The sequence below is a fragment of the Armigeres subalbatus genome, chromosome 2 (genome assembly GCF_024139115.2).
Source record: "Armigeres subalbatus isolate Guangzhou_Male chromosome 2, GZ_Asu_2, whole genome shotgun sequence".
NCBI classification, from domain to species: domain Eukaryota; kingdom Metazoa; phylum Arthropoda; class Insecta; order Diptera; family Culicidae; genus Armigeres; species Armigeres subalbatus.
Genome location: NC_085140.1, coordinates 302,041,632 through 302,058,420, shown reverse-complemented (window position 1 = coordinate 302,058,420; position 16,789 = coordinate 302,041,632). Strand labels below are relative to the sequence as shown.

Sequence of the window (16,789 nt, the reverse complement as noted above, 5' to 3'; positions counted from 1 at the left end):
TTTTGTTAATAATATGTTCAGCTTCTTTAAATGCAAAATCTTTGTTATCTGTTGTCTCTGTTTGACAAGCCATGTCACTAAATAATACGTAATTCCGATTACTTGTGTTTCCTTCACTGATTTTTCCAGCTAATGAGTTGACGCCATTTATTCTCCTTTTTGATTTATTTTTAGTAGTGTTCACAATAATATCTGGTTTGCGCAAAATTATATACGCAAATTGCTGATCAATATATAATGTATGTTGCTTAAGAAATTCTGCTCCTATAATTCCCGGTACACATAATTCTTTTATTAAATGGAATTTAATTTTATATTGCGAATTCCCCATTATCATGTTTATTTCTACTGATCCTAATGTTAACGTTTGCGTTGAATTGAATCCAGTCATATTCAATTTGTCGGACAAATTTACTTCAGTTTGCCCCATATTAGCAGCTACGTCCCATCTCATTAAGTTACAACAAGCACCAGTATCAATCAAAAACTTCATTTTACGATTGGGATTGCCCATTGCTTTGAGGGCCAATAAAAATTGATTATCGCTCGTACGTATAATTGGCACCCTTTCATGTGCCGGAATACAAATATTAAGCTTGTGCATACTTTTAGAGGAGTTTTCTTCCATCTTATTTGAACGTGATTTATTGGAATTTTCCCTATAAACTTTAAATTTATTGTTATTATTATCCACATTATTATATTTAGCGATATTAGTGTTATAGCGTCTAATTGGTTTATTATCTATTTGTCGGGGTGTTCGGACGCAATATTCGAAACCCCCATTGGTCAGTTTTTTTGTTTCGTGTTAGATGTACTCTTTTCAACATATGCGTGTGAAAAATCATTTTGACATTTTTCACCATTCAAGTTTTTTCTATGTCCCTCGTTAGAGATTTGATTGAGATTGTTTTCCATAGCCTTGTTCAACATTTCCACTCTTACGTTGATCTCTTCAATTTCATTTCTATCGTCCCACTCGTTTTTTAACCAGATGAGTAACTCTGGAAATGATTTTTCTCTCTGGAAAATTCCTGCATGTGCTAGATCCTTGTTTCGAAGTCCCCCTAAGAAGTGTTTTCGCAAAGATGATAACCCAAACGGCCCTTCATTTTCTATCCATTTATACAATTCTTCTCCTCTCGCTTTATATTCATCAAACGATTCGTTTGGTTTCTGTAAAAGTGTTTCAATATCTTTCATGAGAGCACTAATGCTTTTCTGAAACTTAAATTCTCGTTGTAAATTAGCTTTCACTTCTGTCCAAGTAGGGGCAATTAAGTTCGAAATTCTTCGAAGAGCTTTACCTTTCAATTTCATCCATATAACATTCAATAGCGGAGTTTGATCGTGTCCTTCTAACTGAGATGCAAATAATTCCAATTGTAAAATGAATGGTTCCAGCTCTTCTGGATTTCCATCATATACGGGTATACATTGGAGTGCTGTTATTTGTGAAAACTCCATTTTACCTTCCGTTTTGTACCGAACTTTCACCAAAGTATTTAATCAAGAATCAAATAATTGTGACATGGAGGTGTTAAATTGAATAAACTTGTTTGTAAGAACACAAATCCTGCGAACGCATATTGCTGGCAATTACTGTACCCACCGCTGTCACCAATTGCGCAAGCTCGAGCGGTTAGTTTCTGGCAAACAGTCATCACAATTTGAAAAATAAAACACTTGAACAATTCTGATGTGACTTGCTAACTCCAAGTCCAAAATCCGACTCTCTTATTTATTTACAAAAACGTTATTTATAACTACTGGCTATTGTTTACAATTTTTCTCTCATTTTCAATAATGTTGCAGAATGTTGCATGCTACCTACATTTACTCTCATGCGACATTTTGCTCCGAGAGCATTCGTACTCTCTAAATAAACAATTATTTAACAATTGAGTCAGCTACTATTTCTAGGCCAGCTTATTCGCCAAGTTTTGCTTATACTTAAATATCCGTTGTTTATTTTCAACAGCGGTTGCTATTTGATAAACATAAATGGACACGTTCCAACCTGTCCAATCTTTCCTTTTGTTAGTACTTTAATAATAGAAGAAAAATGATGATTATTGCATGGCGTTTAGGGTCGCTACACGAGACCTGGACGATGCTCGTGGAGGACCAACGCGCACTTGGAGTTTTCGAAAGGAAAGTGCTGCGTACCATCTATGGTGGGGTGCAGATGGCGGACGGTACGTGGAGGAGGCGAATGAACCACGAATTGCATCAGCTGTTGGGAGAACCATCCATCGTTCACACCGCGAAAATCGGACGACTGCGATGGGCCGGGCACGTAGCCAGAATGTCGGACAGTAACCCGGTGAAAATGGTTCTCGACAACGATCCGACGGGCACAAGAAGGCGAGGTGCGCAGCTGGCAAGGTGGATCGATCAGGTGGAGGATGACTTGCGGACCCTCCGTAGACTGCGTGGTTGGCGACGTGTAGCCATGGACCGAGCCGAATGGAGAAGACTCTTATATACCGCACAGGCCACTTCGGCCTTAGTCTGAATAAATAATAATAAATAAAATAATTCGAAACGGGGTTGGTGTCTTCATCAGGGGAAAAATATTATAAACATTAGACAAGGAACAAACATAATATTTTTCCCCAGATGAAGACACCAACCCCGTGTCGAAACGACGGACAAATATAAATCTTGTTTTAATCCTTAAAGACTGCGTAGCCGTTTTGAGTTAAAATAACAATAAACAGTCGATCATTCGAAAGAGTATTATTAACAATGATTGAATGATTTTCTATAAAGGAATTAGTTCCAGTTCTAGAACCCTTTCCCATGTATTAATTCAACTGATGTACCGGAGAATATTTCCCGGAGGAGTAAATTAACTCCATCATGGGAATTAGATTCATAAAATGGAATTTGCGACAACATCTTTTACTGTTTAATTCAGTTTACAAAAGTTTATCTCTTTTTATCCACTTCACTTTTCTTGAAAAACAAATTAGCAGCATTACTTAAATGAGGATAAATTTATTTGCTTGAAAATTTGCTCTGAGAAGTTTTACTGAGATTTCCGACGACGTTTATCTGGAGTAGTGGTTTCTCCCAAGGGCTCTACCTGGGATAACTTGGAAGTTTGGTCGAAAATTCCATACAGAATTTCCCTTGATATTCTATCTAGACCTGTGCACCGATTGAAGTTTTATCGACGGTGAAGCATGATAGATCATTTTCAGCCAGTGGCGGTGGCTTGGTGTCATGCCGCTGGTGATTCGCGGCGGCGTGGATCAATTTCGTGTATGTATTACTAATTTTCTTAAATTTATCCGGATGTTCCTCCAGGAATTCCTCCGAACGTTTCTCCAGGAATATCTCCAAATGTTTCTCTGAGAATTCCTCTAGAAGTTTCTTGAAATTTCATTTTCTCGGTAATTTCATCAGCAATTCACTTAGGAATTCTCTTCGAAATTTCCACATCTCTTCCCAAGAACTTCCACCAGAAAACCATTTTGAAATTCCCATGTAAACTCCTCCTGACATTCTCTCTAAAGCTACTCCAGGCATTCCACCAAAATCTTTTCATTCATTATTTCGAGATCTTTCCAGAAATACCGTTTGAATTTCTTCAGAAACTCACGTGGAAGCCCTTGATAGCCACCATCACGCCCTGGGAATTATTCCAAAAATTCATCCAAAAACTCCCTCGGAAAATTGTTCCCGGATTTTTGTCTTCGGGAATTCTCCCGGAAATTTCTTGCAAAATTCGTTTGCAAATTCATCTGGCAAATTCTCCAGAAATTCTTACGAAAATTTCGTCAAAACTTGAAATTCCTCTGGAATTCTCCCGGAAGATCCTGCAGCATTTCTCAAGAATTCTGCGGGTACTTTCCTTAAAATGTCTACAAAAAATCATCCAAAGTGACCTTCAGGATTTTCCGTGATTTTTTTCCAGGAATTCGCAGCAATATCATAAAACAATAATCCCGGATATTCTTTTAGACACTCTCCTACTTTTTCCTCCAAAAATTCCTCCAAGTATTCCCTAAAAAAAATCCGCCGGAAATTACTTCAAGAACTCCTTCAGAAATCTCTTTAAAAGTTCCCCCGAAAAGTTCTTCAAGAACTATCCGGGAGTTCGTTTCGGGGTTCCCACAGACATTTCTCAAGCTATTCTGCAGAAAATTCCTCTAAGAACTGCTCCGGGAAGCTCTATTTTGTGGAAGAATTTCCGAAGGAATTTTCGTAAGAGTATCCGAAAGGATTCCCTGAAGAATTTCCTAAATTAATTATTGAAGACATTCACGATGAAATTCCTGGTTTGAGTCTCAGGAGGATTTCTCGGAACAGCGGTTCTCAATCTGTAGTACATCTTGGGGGATACCCTGGGGGTACCTTTGGTAGCCGCAGGGGGTACCTCGGAAAAAATGCGTAATGGCGGACCTAGTACAATTCCAATCAAAACATATTGAAAATGTTTTGATAATTATGTATTTTGTATATCAAAACTTTGTCTTGTACCTAATATGCATAGCGATCAGTAAATCAAAGCCAACTGAATCCTGACCTCCACAACCAACAACTACAACAACAAATTGTTGAAGAATATTAGCATTAGCATTGAGCAATTCGCACAAATTCGTAGGTGGTACACGCCAAGACTATTGTATGAGAGTGGCATCATTGTCATCCGTTACCACAGATATTGATTTGGGACTAACCCTATCTCTTAGATGGAAGCAATGCACTCTCCAATAGTCGAGATCTGTCCTGGCCACGTCTTTGCGAATGCTGAGGAATGGGAAGGATGGTTAGTTGAACACCTACTTAAGAAAGATGCAGAGAACTCTACGACCTCTCATAGGTGCCACGGATGGTTTTGGGATTATGTGGAAGGTTATAACAGTAGGAATCGTTTTGATAGGATGTGAAACACAGATAGAACTAAGATAGAAATACAAAGTAGGAAAGGGACGAGCCTGGAATTGAACCCACAACCTCCTGCTTATAAGGCAGAACTGATAGCCACTAGATCACCGAGCTCGTCTTAACACCAAATTGTTGAAGAATATGTTAAGAAAATGCTTCTTAACTAAAATCTAGAATTTGAAGGTTCGTTGTTTCGTTGCAAGAAGATTAGAAGCATATTTCTACGCTTCTCAGAAGCGTTCTTCCAAGCTGCTCGAAGGTCGCTTTTCAAAGGTTCCTTTCAAAAGGCTGTGAACCCGACCAGTTAGTCATAACAAAATTTTATCACAATTATATCAATATGTGTTACAAATAACAAAACTTGCAATAATTTTGTTATAACTTTTCTGTCAAAGATGGAGGAAAGAAAATTTCATGATCGTCATAACATGATTATAACATAATGTGTTATATTTATTTTTACCGAAAACAAAAATTGCCTACATTTTTGGTAGAGAGGAATTGGAAAAAACGAAGGTACCACCTTCAGTATAACTTGAACCTAAGCACATTCAAGTTTGAACCAGTTGGACAAAGGTAATTGCCTACATTATGGATATTCATAATCTTTTCAATAACATAATTCGTTATAGTACCTATAAGCTATTTTCACTACTTTTTATGTAAAATATTGAGTTATATTTTTGTTCAATTGATAACATATTTAGTAATATTTTTGTTAAAACTAGAAGAGATTTTGTTACAATTTTTGTTATTTTAACTACTAATGGTACATGATTTATAACAACCGCTATTAAAAAACTGCTAAACAGAATAACAAGCTCTGATATAAATCTGTTACTATCTACTGGTCGGGAAGGCTTCTTTTAGGGGCTCGTGAGCCTACTCCTTAGAGCCTCCATTCAAGAGACCCGGAAGCCTTTTTTTTCAAGAGGCCATTAAGCCTCCTTCAAGAGGCCAGGAATCCTCCTTTCAAGCGGCCAGGAAGCCTCCTTTCAAGAGGTCAGAAAGCCTCCTTTCAAGAGGCCAGGAAGCCTCCTTTCAAGAGACCCGGAAGCCTTTTTTCAAGAGTCCCGAAAGCTTGCTTTAAAAATGCCCGAAAGCCTCGTTTTAATGGGCCCGGACGCCTCCTTTAAAGAGGCCTGGAAGCCTTCTTTCAAGAGGCCCGAAAGCTTTCTTTCAAGATGCCCGGAAGCCTCGCATTAAGGAGTTCGAACGCCTCCTATCAAGAGGTCTGAAAGCCTCCTATTAAGAAACTTGGAAGCCTCCTTCCAAGAGGCCCGGAAGAAGCCTTCTTTCAAGATGCTCGGAAGGCTTCCTTCAAGAGGCTTGGGACCCTCCATTCAAGAGGTTTGGAAGCCTTCTTCAAGTGACCTGGAAGCCTTCTTTCAGGAGCCCGAAAGTCTATTTTCAAGAGGCCGGGCCTCATTTTAAGCGGCCTGGGTGCCTCCTTCCAAGAGGCTTTGAAGAAGCTCGGAAGCTTCCTTCCAATCCGAGTGGATGAAAATATCAAATGTTGGTAAGATAGCGAAATGTGATATGGACATGTATGATAAAAGAGTTAAAATATTAGACGACAATATCAATATTTTACACAGTTTTTATATTACAAGTTTTGATATTTTGCCTGTTATTTTATTTCAATAAATCTTTTTTCAATCAAGTCCATATCATGTTTTGTTTTTCTGTTTATGGATTCTGTCCGGGAAGAGGCTCGGAAGCGTCCTTTTCAGAAGCTCGGAAACCTTCTTTCAAGTGGATCGGAAGCCTCCTTTCAAGGGGCTCGGAAACCTCCCTTCAAGAGGCTCGAAAGCCTCCCTTCAGTAGGCGCAGAAGCCTACTTTCAAGTGATTCGGGGCTCAAAAGCCTCCAATAGACCTATAGGAAGCTTGATTGTTAATCTTAATGTAAATTGGAAAGTTGCACGGAATAATAAAAATTTCAGCCCACTTCATGGAGAGTCGTTAGGGATATACGCTGTTACTTAACTATGGGCCATATGCCGTTAGTTTTCATGTCCGTTTTCAGTTTCGCTTATTTTCATTTACAGTAAAACATAGGGGGTACCTCAACTAATGCAAAAGTTCGAAGGGGTACCGCTCAATAAAAAGGTTGAGAACCGCTGTCTTGGAAAAAATCTTGATGGATTTACCAATGGATTTCCTGGAGATATTGTCGGAAAAATTCCTAGAAAAATATCTGAAACAAATCTACGAGAAATTTTAAAATAAGAAGTTTTTTTTTAAATGAGTTTTCTAAGGAGCCTTCAGAGGAAAATATTTATGAATGTCCAAACAAATTTCGAATAAAATTTCGAATTTATTTCAGACTGAATTACGAAAGAAATTCTAGCAGGAATTTCAGAAGGCGTTCTTTGAGCAATTGCTTAGTTTCCTGAAAAACAATTTTCACATTTTCAGAAGAGTATCTTTATTGCCGAGAATGTGTAGAACAGAAAGGGACCCGTAACGCTGGGTAGACACCTTTACGTGGTGTGTTACAGGGTAAGATCTACCACGGTTACATTTCCAACAACAGGCTTGACCCAACGAATACCTTCCTCATTATCCAACTTCGTAGTATTTATGAGGGTGTCGCTAAGTCGGTGGCCTCTTGTTAGGCAAGTACCACATCAACACTTCCTTCATCTCCCTAGTTACGGTGAAGATGAGCGTGGCCAGGAGTAGTAATCTTCATGCTTTTGTTATTTTTGTTTAAGACTGGAATTAAATACCACTCCCTTTCTTGATTTCTGATAGCATTCTAGATAAGGATCTCAAAAGTAAAACATTAGTATTACGGCAAAACATACTTTTGCATATAAACAATAAAGACGGATCCTTAAAAAAACGAAAATCGATCCATAAATAACTTCTGAATGTTCCATAAAACGCTACCATAAATCCATAAAATAGTTCAGGAGATCCCATAAAGAATATTTTTTCGATCCATAACTAAACTAAAATTTAGCAATTAATGGGAAAATATGTTCCATTAACATAGTCAAGAAAAACAATCCAATTCCTGCTATTTTACCATGAACGTATGACAAATGATCCATAAATCTTTAGAAAATGATCAATAAAAAACTATATTTTGATCCATAAAACTTCAAATTTGCGCATTTTTTTTTATCGTAATAATGATCCATAATTTCAGTAATATGATCCATAATTTTAGTCATATGATCCATAACTCTGGCCATTTGATCCATAGCTTTGTTCAAATGATCCATAGTTTTGGTGATATGATCCATAAATTTTGGCAAATGATCCATAGATTTTATGAAATGTGTGGATCAATTAATATAGTTTCATTGGCCTTCTTTCCAAGCATTATGGATCATATAAACAAAATTATGGATCATATGACCAAAATTATGGATCATATTACTGAAATTATGGATCATCATCAGGATAAAAATTGCGCAAATTTGAAATTTTATGGATCAAAATATAGTTTTTATGGATCATTTTTCAAAGATTTATGGATCATAAAATTATTTTTTATGGAATCTCCCGAATTATTTTATGGATTTATGGTATCGTTTTATGGAACATTCAGATGTTAGTTACGGATCGTTTTTCATTCTTTTATGGATCGTTTTTGCACATTGAACGGTGCAAAGTAAGGGCTGCCTTAGTATTACTAGTGTCCAATCTACGAATTACACCGTAACAATGCTAATGCTAATGAGAATGTGTTGAACGGAAAGGGATCTAGAAAATATTTTCACACGTCGCACTTTTTGGCCAAAGATTAGCTCCACGCTAGTTGCTGTTTGTGATTAGATTGCCATCCAATGATTTAGATTTAATGACTTTATCGACAGATAAATGTGATAAATGAGGAATGAGAATTAACGTCTTTTTTCTCTCTCCTTATTTTCGCACTTTTCAAATGACCTATTCGGTCATTTGGCCAAATGACCCTTTCGGCCATATGACCTTTTCAACCAAAAGACCATTTCGGCCAAATGACCCTTTCGGCCAAACTAGGGTTGTGGTACCGGTAGTACCGGTACCGAAAATACCGGGAATACCGGCGATTTCCAGCACCATGAATACCGGTACTGAACACCACCGAGAACCGGTATTTACGGTACTGAGGGAAACAATAAAATATGTTACGCGCGGCTACAAAGCAAGACCATGCTGAGGGTGGGTTCGATTCCCGGTGTCGGTCTAGGCAATTTTCGGATTGGAAATTGTCTCGACTTCCCTGGGCATAAAAGTATCATCGTACTAGTCTCATGATATACGAATGCAAAAATGGTAACCTGGTTAAGAAACCTCGCAGTTAATAACTGTGGAAGTGCTTAATGAACACTAAGCTGCGAGGCGGTTCTGTCCCAGTGTTGGGATGTAACGCCAATAATAAGAATAAAAAGATAAAAAAATTACAATTTTTAATTATGTTTTTATTTATCAAACCAAAAAGCTTCTAGGCATTATACACAACTCGGAATTGAGTCCTATTTCGAACCGAGAGAGAAAGTTATTGTCCAAAAAGTTCTGATTCTCCCAGTATGACGGAGACGATGGCATTGCTCTAGCTAAAGCACTCGATGCTTTTTACTTGGCCATATACATGAAAATCAGTAACTAATGATGAACAACCGGAAAGTTTTAGATACATTTCATTACCAAAATCGCAAAATTGTGTGAAGCCAGAATACTGGTTTGGAATGGTTTCTGAAGATTTTTTTAAATTTGATTGGGCTCGAAAAAAATTTCTTCTAAAAATTTTGTCTCTGTGGGTTTTTTTTTATGTCTACGGGTATTTAATGGCTACGCCACTGTACCTGCGAGGTTTCTAAGCCAAGATACTATTTTTTGCATTCGTTTAACACGAGATTAACACGTTGAAACTTTCATAAAAGCCGAAAAATTTGTTTCGATAAATCTCCTAGACTGGGCCTGAAGTTGAACCCAGCCTCCTTCAGCATAGTCTTGCTTGGCAGCCACGCACCTTTCCGCACGGCGAAGGAATTGCGCTTTGTACCGGGCAGATACATTCATTTAAAGAAGACGTTACCCTTTCGACTTATACCGGGAAGACGCGTTCATTTAAAGAAGGCATTATCAACTCCTTTTGCCTTATACCGGGCAGATGCATTCATTTAAAGACGGCATTACCCCTGTCTTCGCCTTATACCGGGCAGACGCATTCTTTTTAATACAGTTCTACATAAGAACCTTACAGAAACTGTATAATAATTGGGCATCTACAATTTCGGAAGATTTTAATACAATTGTTGATTTGATACAAGATTTTGAACAATAATTGTCAGATTTGTTTTTTGGGTGTAATTTGAATTATTCGGGGAAAACTTTTGTGCGGGCTTAAATAATTAAATTATGTCGGGTTCGGGTTGAGTACGGGTTTAAGAATGCAAAAATTCTCGAGTACGGGTCGGGTTCGGGTTTGCATTAAATCTAAAAAAAGCCCGTATTTCATGTAATTAAGCACAAATTGAATTGAATTGAATTGAACGATAATTATTCTAACTGAATTCTGCCAAGTGGCATTCCGCGGAACGATTTTCGGTGAAAAGGTACATTCCGCGAAATGTCTTTCGGAAAAAAGGTGCATTCCGCGAAATGTGTTTCTGAGAGTTGTTACATTCCGCGGAATGTCGTACCGCGAAAAAAAAATTCCGCGAAATGTTTTTCGGCGAAATAGTATACAATCTATAAAAATACTTCAGTACGGGTATTTTCCCAGTACTACCGGTACTGTACTTCTCAGTACCGTAGTACCGGTACTACTAAAAAGGGGTCGGTACATACTACTACTACTAAATAGGGGTCGACCAAATTATCCTTTCGGCCAAATGACCCTTTTGGCCAAATGACCAATGGAACTCAACTGCCGGTACCTCGGTCCCAGCCAGAGCCAAGCCCTGGTACATCGTTTCCGGCATGGAAACCATCTGCCGATACCTCGGTCCCGGTAGGAGACCAAGTCAAGCTCTGTAAGACAACCTTGGCTCCGACCGCCCTGGGTCAAATTCGAACCCCACACGAAACGGACATCAACAGACCCCTCGCACGGTGGATACCCGCCTAACCGCAAGGTAGCCCCTGTTTTTCCGCGTTTAGTGTCGTTGTCCTCAAATAGGCCTATAGCCGGTCCTGAGAAGTAAATCCCGTAGTGAGCTAGTTTGGGACGTGCTGACGTCCACTCCACAGACGTGAGGATGTCAAAGGAGTTGGTAACAATTTTAAAAATTTATTAAAATTTGTCTGGCAATAAATGTTAATTTTATGAAAAATATAATACTGAGTTAATATTGCACTATTTCAACATTTATTCAAGCATTTTTCATCCTGGTCACAAATCGGCATAAAATTCCCTCGTTTTATAACGTATTCCCCAAGCTTGTTGACCATGAATTTTTACCTTTGGGGTAATAGCGGGTGGATAGCGAAACGATTGGTCAAATTATTTATCCTACTCGATGCCCTTCTTACGGAACCATGTGTCTATAACTCAAATTTCAATAATACCGTCAACTGGGGGGAAGATGATCATTGAGGTGAAGATGATCATTTGATGCGTCAGTCAAAAGTGCCAAATTTTTTTATGAAACGGTAGTCAACAATATTCTCCGTTCAAGTAATGTTACCGCTAGGTAGAAATCCGAGTTTTTCGATTATAATCATGAAAATGTATTTTGTAGTATAAAGAGAAGGATAGTCATAAATGACGCTATTTTCGTTTCAAATATTGACTTCGTAGACTTCTTTACGTAGTAAATTAAACATTCATACAAATAACCTAGTGTATTTTGACTACTAGGTCATAATGATTTTAGTAGAGCTGTCTTGATCAACTTCACCCCAAACCAGATTACTCAAAAAATGTGTGATAATTTAATTTATTTTAATAAATGTGAACGCATTTCAGAAAACTAAAGTTGTTGATTATTGCAACGTATAGCAGTACATGTTTTGAAAATATTTGTTTCGATTTTAAATGTAAACACACATTGTTATTGCATGTTTTGTCTTAAAAATGATCATCTTCCCCCCAGTTGACGGTACTTTTAATTTACGAAACATCGGACATAACAATAACAAATAACAATTATCTGGAAGAATTCCCGGAGGAAGGATTAGTGGAATTCCATGTGAATTTCGGATGGAATTCAGAAAAAATATCTGAGAAGCCCTCCTAAGCTGTGCGGTAAGATGCGCGGCTACAAAGCAAGACCATGCTGAGAGAGGCTGGGTTCGATTCCCGGTGCCGGTCTAGGCAATTTTCGGGTTGGAAATTGTCTCGACTTCCCTGGGCATAAAAGTATAATCGTGTTAGCCCCATGATATACGAATGCAGAAATGGTAATTTGGCTTAGAAACTTCGCAGTTAATAACTGTGGAAGTGCTTAATGGCCACTAAGCTGCGAGGCGGCAATGTTCCAGTGGGGGATGTGATGCCAATGAAGAAGAAGATCTGAAGAGCCCTCGTGGTAATTTCTGTACACTAAATCCACACATATTCATTGGCAAAAATCTAAAAAAATTTACAAATAAATTTTATGTATGCGTTAATAATCATCCGCTATAGGAGATTCCACTTAAGGGTTATTAGTTAATAAGGGCTATGCGTGTTTCCACATATATGCTATGCGAATTTTCACATAGAAGTTATGTGGGAAATGCTATAGTCAAAAATTATGTGTGCCACACATAATGAATATGATTGGATTTTTGTTAGCGTAGAATTGGCGAAGTAACTTATCAAGTGTTCTTAGAGTAGCTTTAGAAGGAACTCCAGAAAGAATTTCAGATGAAATTTTATGAGTAATTATTTAAGAAATTGCAGGACTTCTCGGAGGTTTCCTGAACAGACATCCTGAATCATTCATATAGGAACTTCCGGAAGAATTTCTGAAGAATTCTGAGGGCACTTTCGGAGAAATTCCTGGAGGAACTTCCGAATGAATTCCTGGAGAAAATTCCCGAAGAACTTCTTGAAGAATCCCTGGAGGAACTTCCCGAGGAATTCCTGGAGGAACTTGCGGAGGAATTCTTGGAGGAACTTTCGGAGTCATTCCTGGAGTAGCTTCCTGGAGGTATTACCGGAAGTACTCATGGAGGAACAGGTTTTGCAGTATGCCAATTTCATGAATCAGCCATCTTGGATTTTTGAATGGGGCAGCCACCGAGTTTGTTTATGTTTTACATTAAAAATGAATTTTTCACCTCCGCGCCAATCTCTCCCATTTACTGTCGAAGTGAGTGAACCCTGATATAAGAACCCTGGGCTCTACATTCCAACAAGAACTAGGCCTGCTTTTCAATTTAGTGTTCTATTAGCATTTCCACAGTTATTAAGGCCAAGCCTCCCGGAATTTAAAACCAAATTCACTTGTGTTTTCGAAGGCACACCACTCAATACGGAAGTAACGTACAACTGTCATTTTTGTTATATCACGCATGCTGCGACGCAGAAAAATTGGAACAACAGTGAGTACACAGTGAGCACATGAAAACGCGAATAGATTTTAACTTGGATTTCGGGGGCCCGTCCTTAATTGCAAGCTTCTCTATGTCAGTCAATTGCATCAATATCTATTTTGTGTGGACGCTATGTCCAAGTAGCTAAGAATGCTTTCCACCTGAAAACATCATGGGCCAGGCTGAGAACCGAATTCGCCATCCCCGATAGGCAATATTACGCGTACGCCTTTGCTCGCAAGGCTTAATCAAGAAGAGAAAGTGTACATGTGTGTGAGATGAATTTGGTTAAATTTGATTCAAACTCATATTGAATTATCATTGTTGACAATTGAACTGAGTTTGAAATTCAACATTCAAATCAAACAATGAAAAAACATTCAGCACAAGCCCAACAAGTCCATTGCCGCAGTTCAAACCGAAAGACACTGAAACATACAACCTCCCACTGATTTTTCAAGAGTGCTACTTTGAACAGAAGCTATAAGTAAGCTGCAAACGGTTTCGCCTCACAGCTTGAATTATGCGAATGTAAAAATCATTCCATACGATAGCTACCAATTTCAAGTGCACATTAGGAGAAAAGTCAGAAAAAGCTTCTATGAAGTATTCTAGCTGATAAGACAACTATTTCCACTTCACAAAGAACGCTAAATAAACTATAAATGGCAGCCGATTGGCCTTGGTCAGGCTAGTGTACGGTGGGTAACTGAGGAAAATGGGTCGTTCGATAGTGGGAGCTGCTGTGGTGATTTGTCTGTGCCTCGGGGTCACTCATGGAAATGAAGTCGCCCGCTACGATAACTACAGAGTTTACGAGGCGATTCCCTCGTCCGAGAATCAGCTGAAACTGTTGAATGACCTGAAACATTCGAGTGATAGTTTGATTTTTTTGGAAAGTGGTAATCATGTTGGAGCCAAGTTCAACATCGTTGTGGCCCCTCATAAGTTGGCTGATTTTACGGAGGCACTGCACAACGAAGGTGTTTACACTCGACTGTTGGAGACAAATATGCAAAAGTCGATTGATGAAGAAAAACATCGAATGGGGACTAAGCGAGCCAGAGGAACTTTCGATTTCAATGATTATTACGAGCTGGAGGACATTCATGCTTGGTTGGACAAACTTGCACTTCAATATGAGCAAGTTGAACTACTCGAGGGTGGCCATTCTTACGAGAATCGTTCGATCAAAGGAGTGAAAGTGTCTTACAAATCGGGAAATCCTGGTGTTTTCATTGAAGGAGGCATCCATGCTCGTGAATGGATCTCACCGGCAACTGTTGCATATGTTCTTAACGAATTGCTAACAAGCCAGGATCCAAAAGTGCGAAATGTTGCTGAAAACTACGATTGGTATATGTTCCCGAGTGTGAACCCTGATGGCTACGTTTATACACATAAGAAGGATCGTCTTTGGAGAAAGACTCGCACACCTTACTCGGGAGGATGTTTCGGAGCTGACCCCAACCGTAACTGGGATTTCCACTGGGCAGAGCAAGGAACCAGCAACCGTTGTCAAGCCGATACTTACGGCGGACCCTACGCGTTTTCCGAAGTTGAAACGAAAAGTTTGTCTCAGTTTGTCGAATCGTTAAAGGGCAAGATCCAAGCCTATATCTCGTTCCATTCATACTCTCAGCTACTTCTATTCCCTTACGGCCATACCGCCGAGCACACGTCAAATCACGACGACCTTAACGAAATTGCCAAGGCGACGGTTGCATCTTTGGCGAAGCGTTACGGTACCAAGTACAAATTCGGCAACATCTATGAGGCCATCTACCCCGCAAGTGGAGCCAGTGTGGATTGGGCTTACGGAGCCTTGGATGTGAAAATCGCCTACACCTATGAGCTGCGACCTGGTTCAAACTCGTGGAATGGATTCGTACTGCCACCGAGGCAAATTGTCCCGACCGGTGAGGAGACGCTCGATTCGTTAGTGACGCTGCTGGAGGAATCACAGAGAAGGGGTTATTATGAAAATCTGTGAAGGGTGTTGAGTGGGTGTCTTTGTAATGCAATCTAAACGAATAAAATATTGAACATCTACTTCAAACGGGACAATTATTCATGGCGGTTATCTTTGTTACACAAATAAAAAATAATGCACACTCGTAAATAGCACTGCGTTTGGATTATCTGGAATTATGAAGTAGGTACTTTCGATTTTATGACATTTTGCTTCTTATCATTGCGTTGTCTCATTTAACGCTTACGTGTTTGCGGTTCCGAGTTTGCTTAGTTTGGGCCAAGATGAATACACCACTAGGTGTTCCAATCTGCCAAATTCACGATTCAGCCATCTTGGATTTTAGTATGGGAGAGCCAGCCGGTTTGTTTATGTTTTGCACCGAAAATGAATTTTTCACCACCGCCTTCTTCTCGTCCATAAATTGAGTACATTGAGACACCTAGCTGTGTATTCATCTTGGTTTGGGCTGTCTAAGGAACTGCACGTTTTTATGGCTGCTGCTCCGTGTTAGGTCAGAATAAGAAAAATTAATAAACAATGAATCTGTTGATTGGAAAGCAAGAATTCGTCAAACACTCTCAGTCCGGCGCAAGTTTTATTTAGTGTCATTTAAAATGATCAGTGACGTCGTCGATCACATCGTTGTTGCTAGGGCGATGGAGACCTTGGTCCCCCGGTAATTTGACCGTTTTTAATCTGAACATATTTCAATAAAAAACCTCTTAAGTTGATTACAGAGGAGAGATCTATGAGTTGATGTACAAGTTACAAATTAGAAATGGTTCATGTAAAGTCTTTCTTCTGACCATTGAATTTACTGCACAGAGGTTGAAAATAAACTGTGCTCTTAATTTATTTCAAACTTTGAATGAACATATTCGCTCCTGAAATTTTGGAAAACACTGTTTAAATTCCAGACATGTCCATCAAAATTTTTCAGAATAGACATAATGTGAAAGAGAAATCCAAAATTGACCTCTTTAAGAAGTTATGCAAACTTCTCACATTATATGTAGGGGAGGAGGTTCGGTTGTGGGCACCCTTTCGTGTTTGGTCCATAACTTTGGCCCTGGTTGATCTTATGTCGACATTTGCATAGCAATCGAAAGCTAAACTTATAACCTTACTACTAGCAAAGAAATTAATATGATTTCATCGATTTAGAAAAAATATTGACAATTTAGAAAATTTGACATTTTTGGACATTTTCATTTCGTGGTTCGGTTGTGGGCACCCTTGAAAACTTAGCTAAAAATAAAGAAGCATGAATAAAAACCACCCAGATTCAAAGACAAGGAATAGTTTATTCATTCTAAAAGCCAGGAGACGCTAAAAAAACTCAAATCAATTTACCTAGCAGTGATGATGCCTCCCTCGGTGCATTAAGGAAGAATGTTGAAATAAATCACATAAGAAAGGTCTAAAATAGCACTTTAGGTAAATTGGTTTC

General features: G+C 38.8%; 1 protein-coding gene across 1 annotated transcript; it reads left to right on the top strand.

Annotated features, from left to right (window-relative positions):
* The first annotated feature begins 14,049 nt into the window (after nt 1-14,049).
* Nucleotides 14,050-15,416, top strand: LOC134212500 (zinc carboxypeptidase A 1-like). Its single transcript, XM_062690433.1, has one exon. It carries the CDS (start codon nt 14,083-14,085, stop codon nt 15,355-15,357), a length of 1,275 nt encoding a protein of 424 aa, XP_062546417.1. The 5' UTR covers nt 14,050-14,082; the 3' UTR covers nt 15,358-15,416.
* Nucleotides 15,417-16,789: the final 1,373 nt, after the last annotated feature.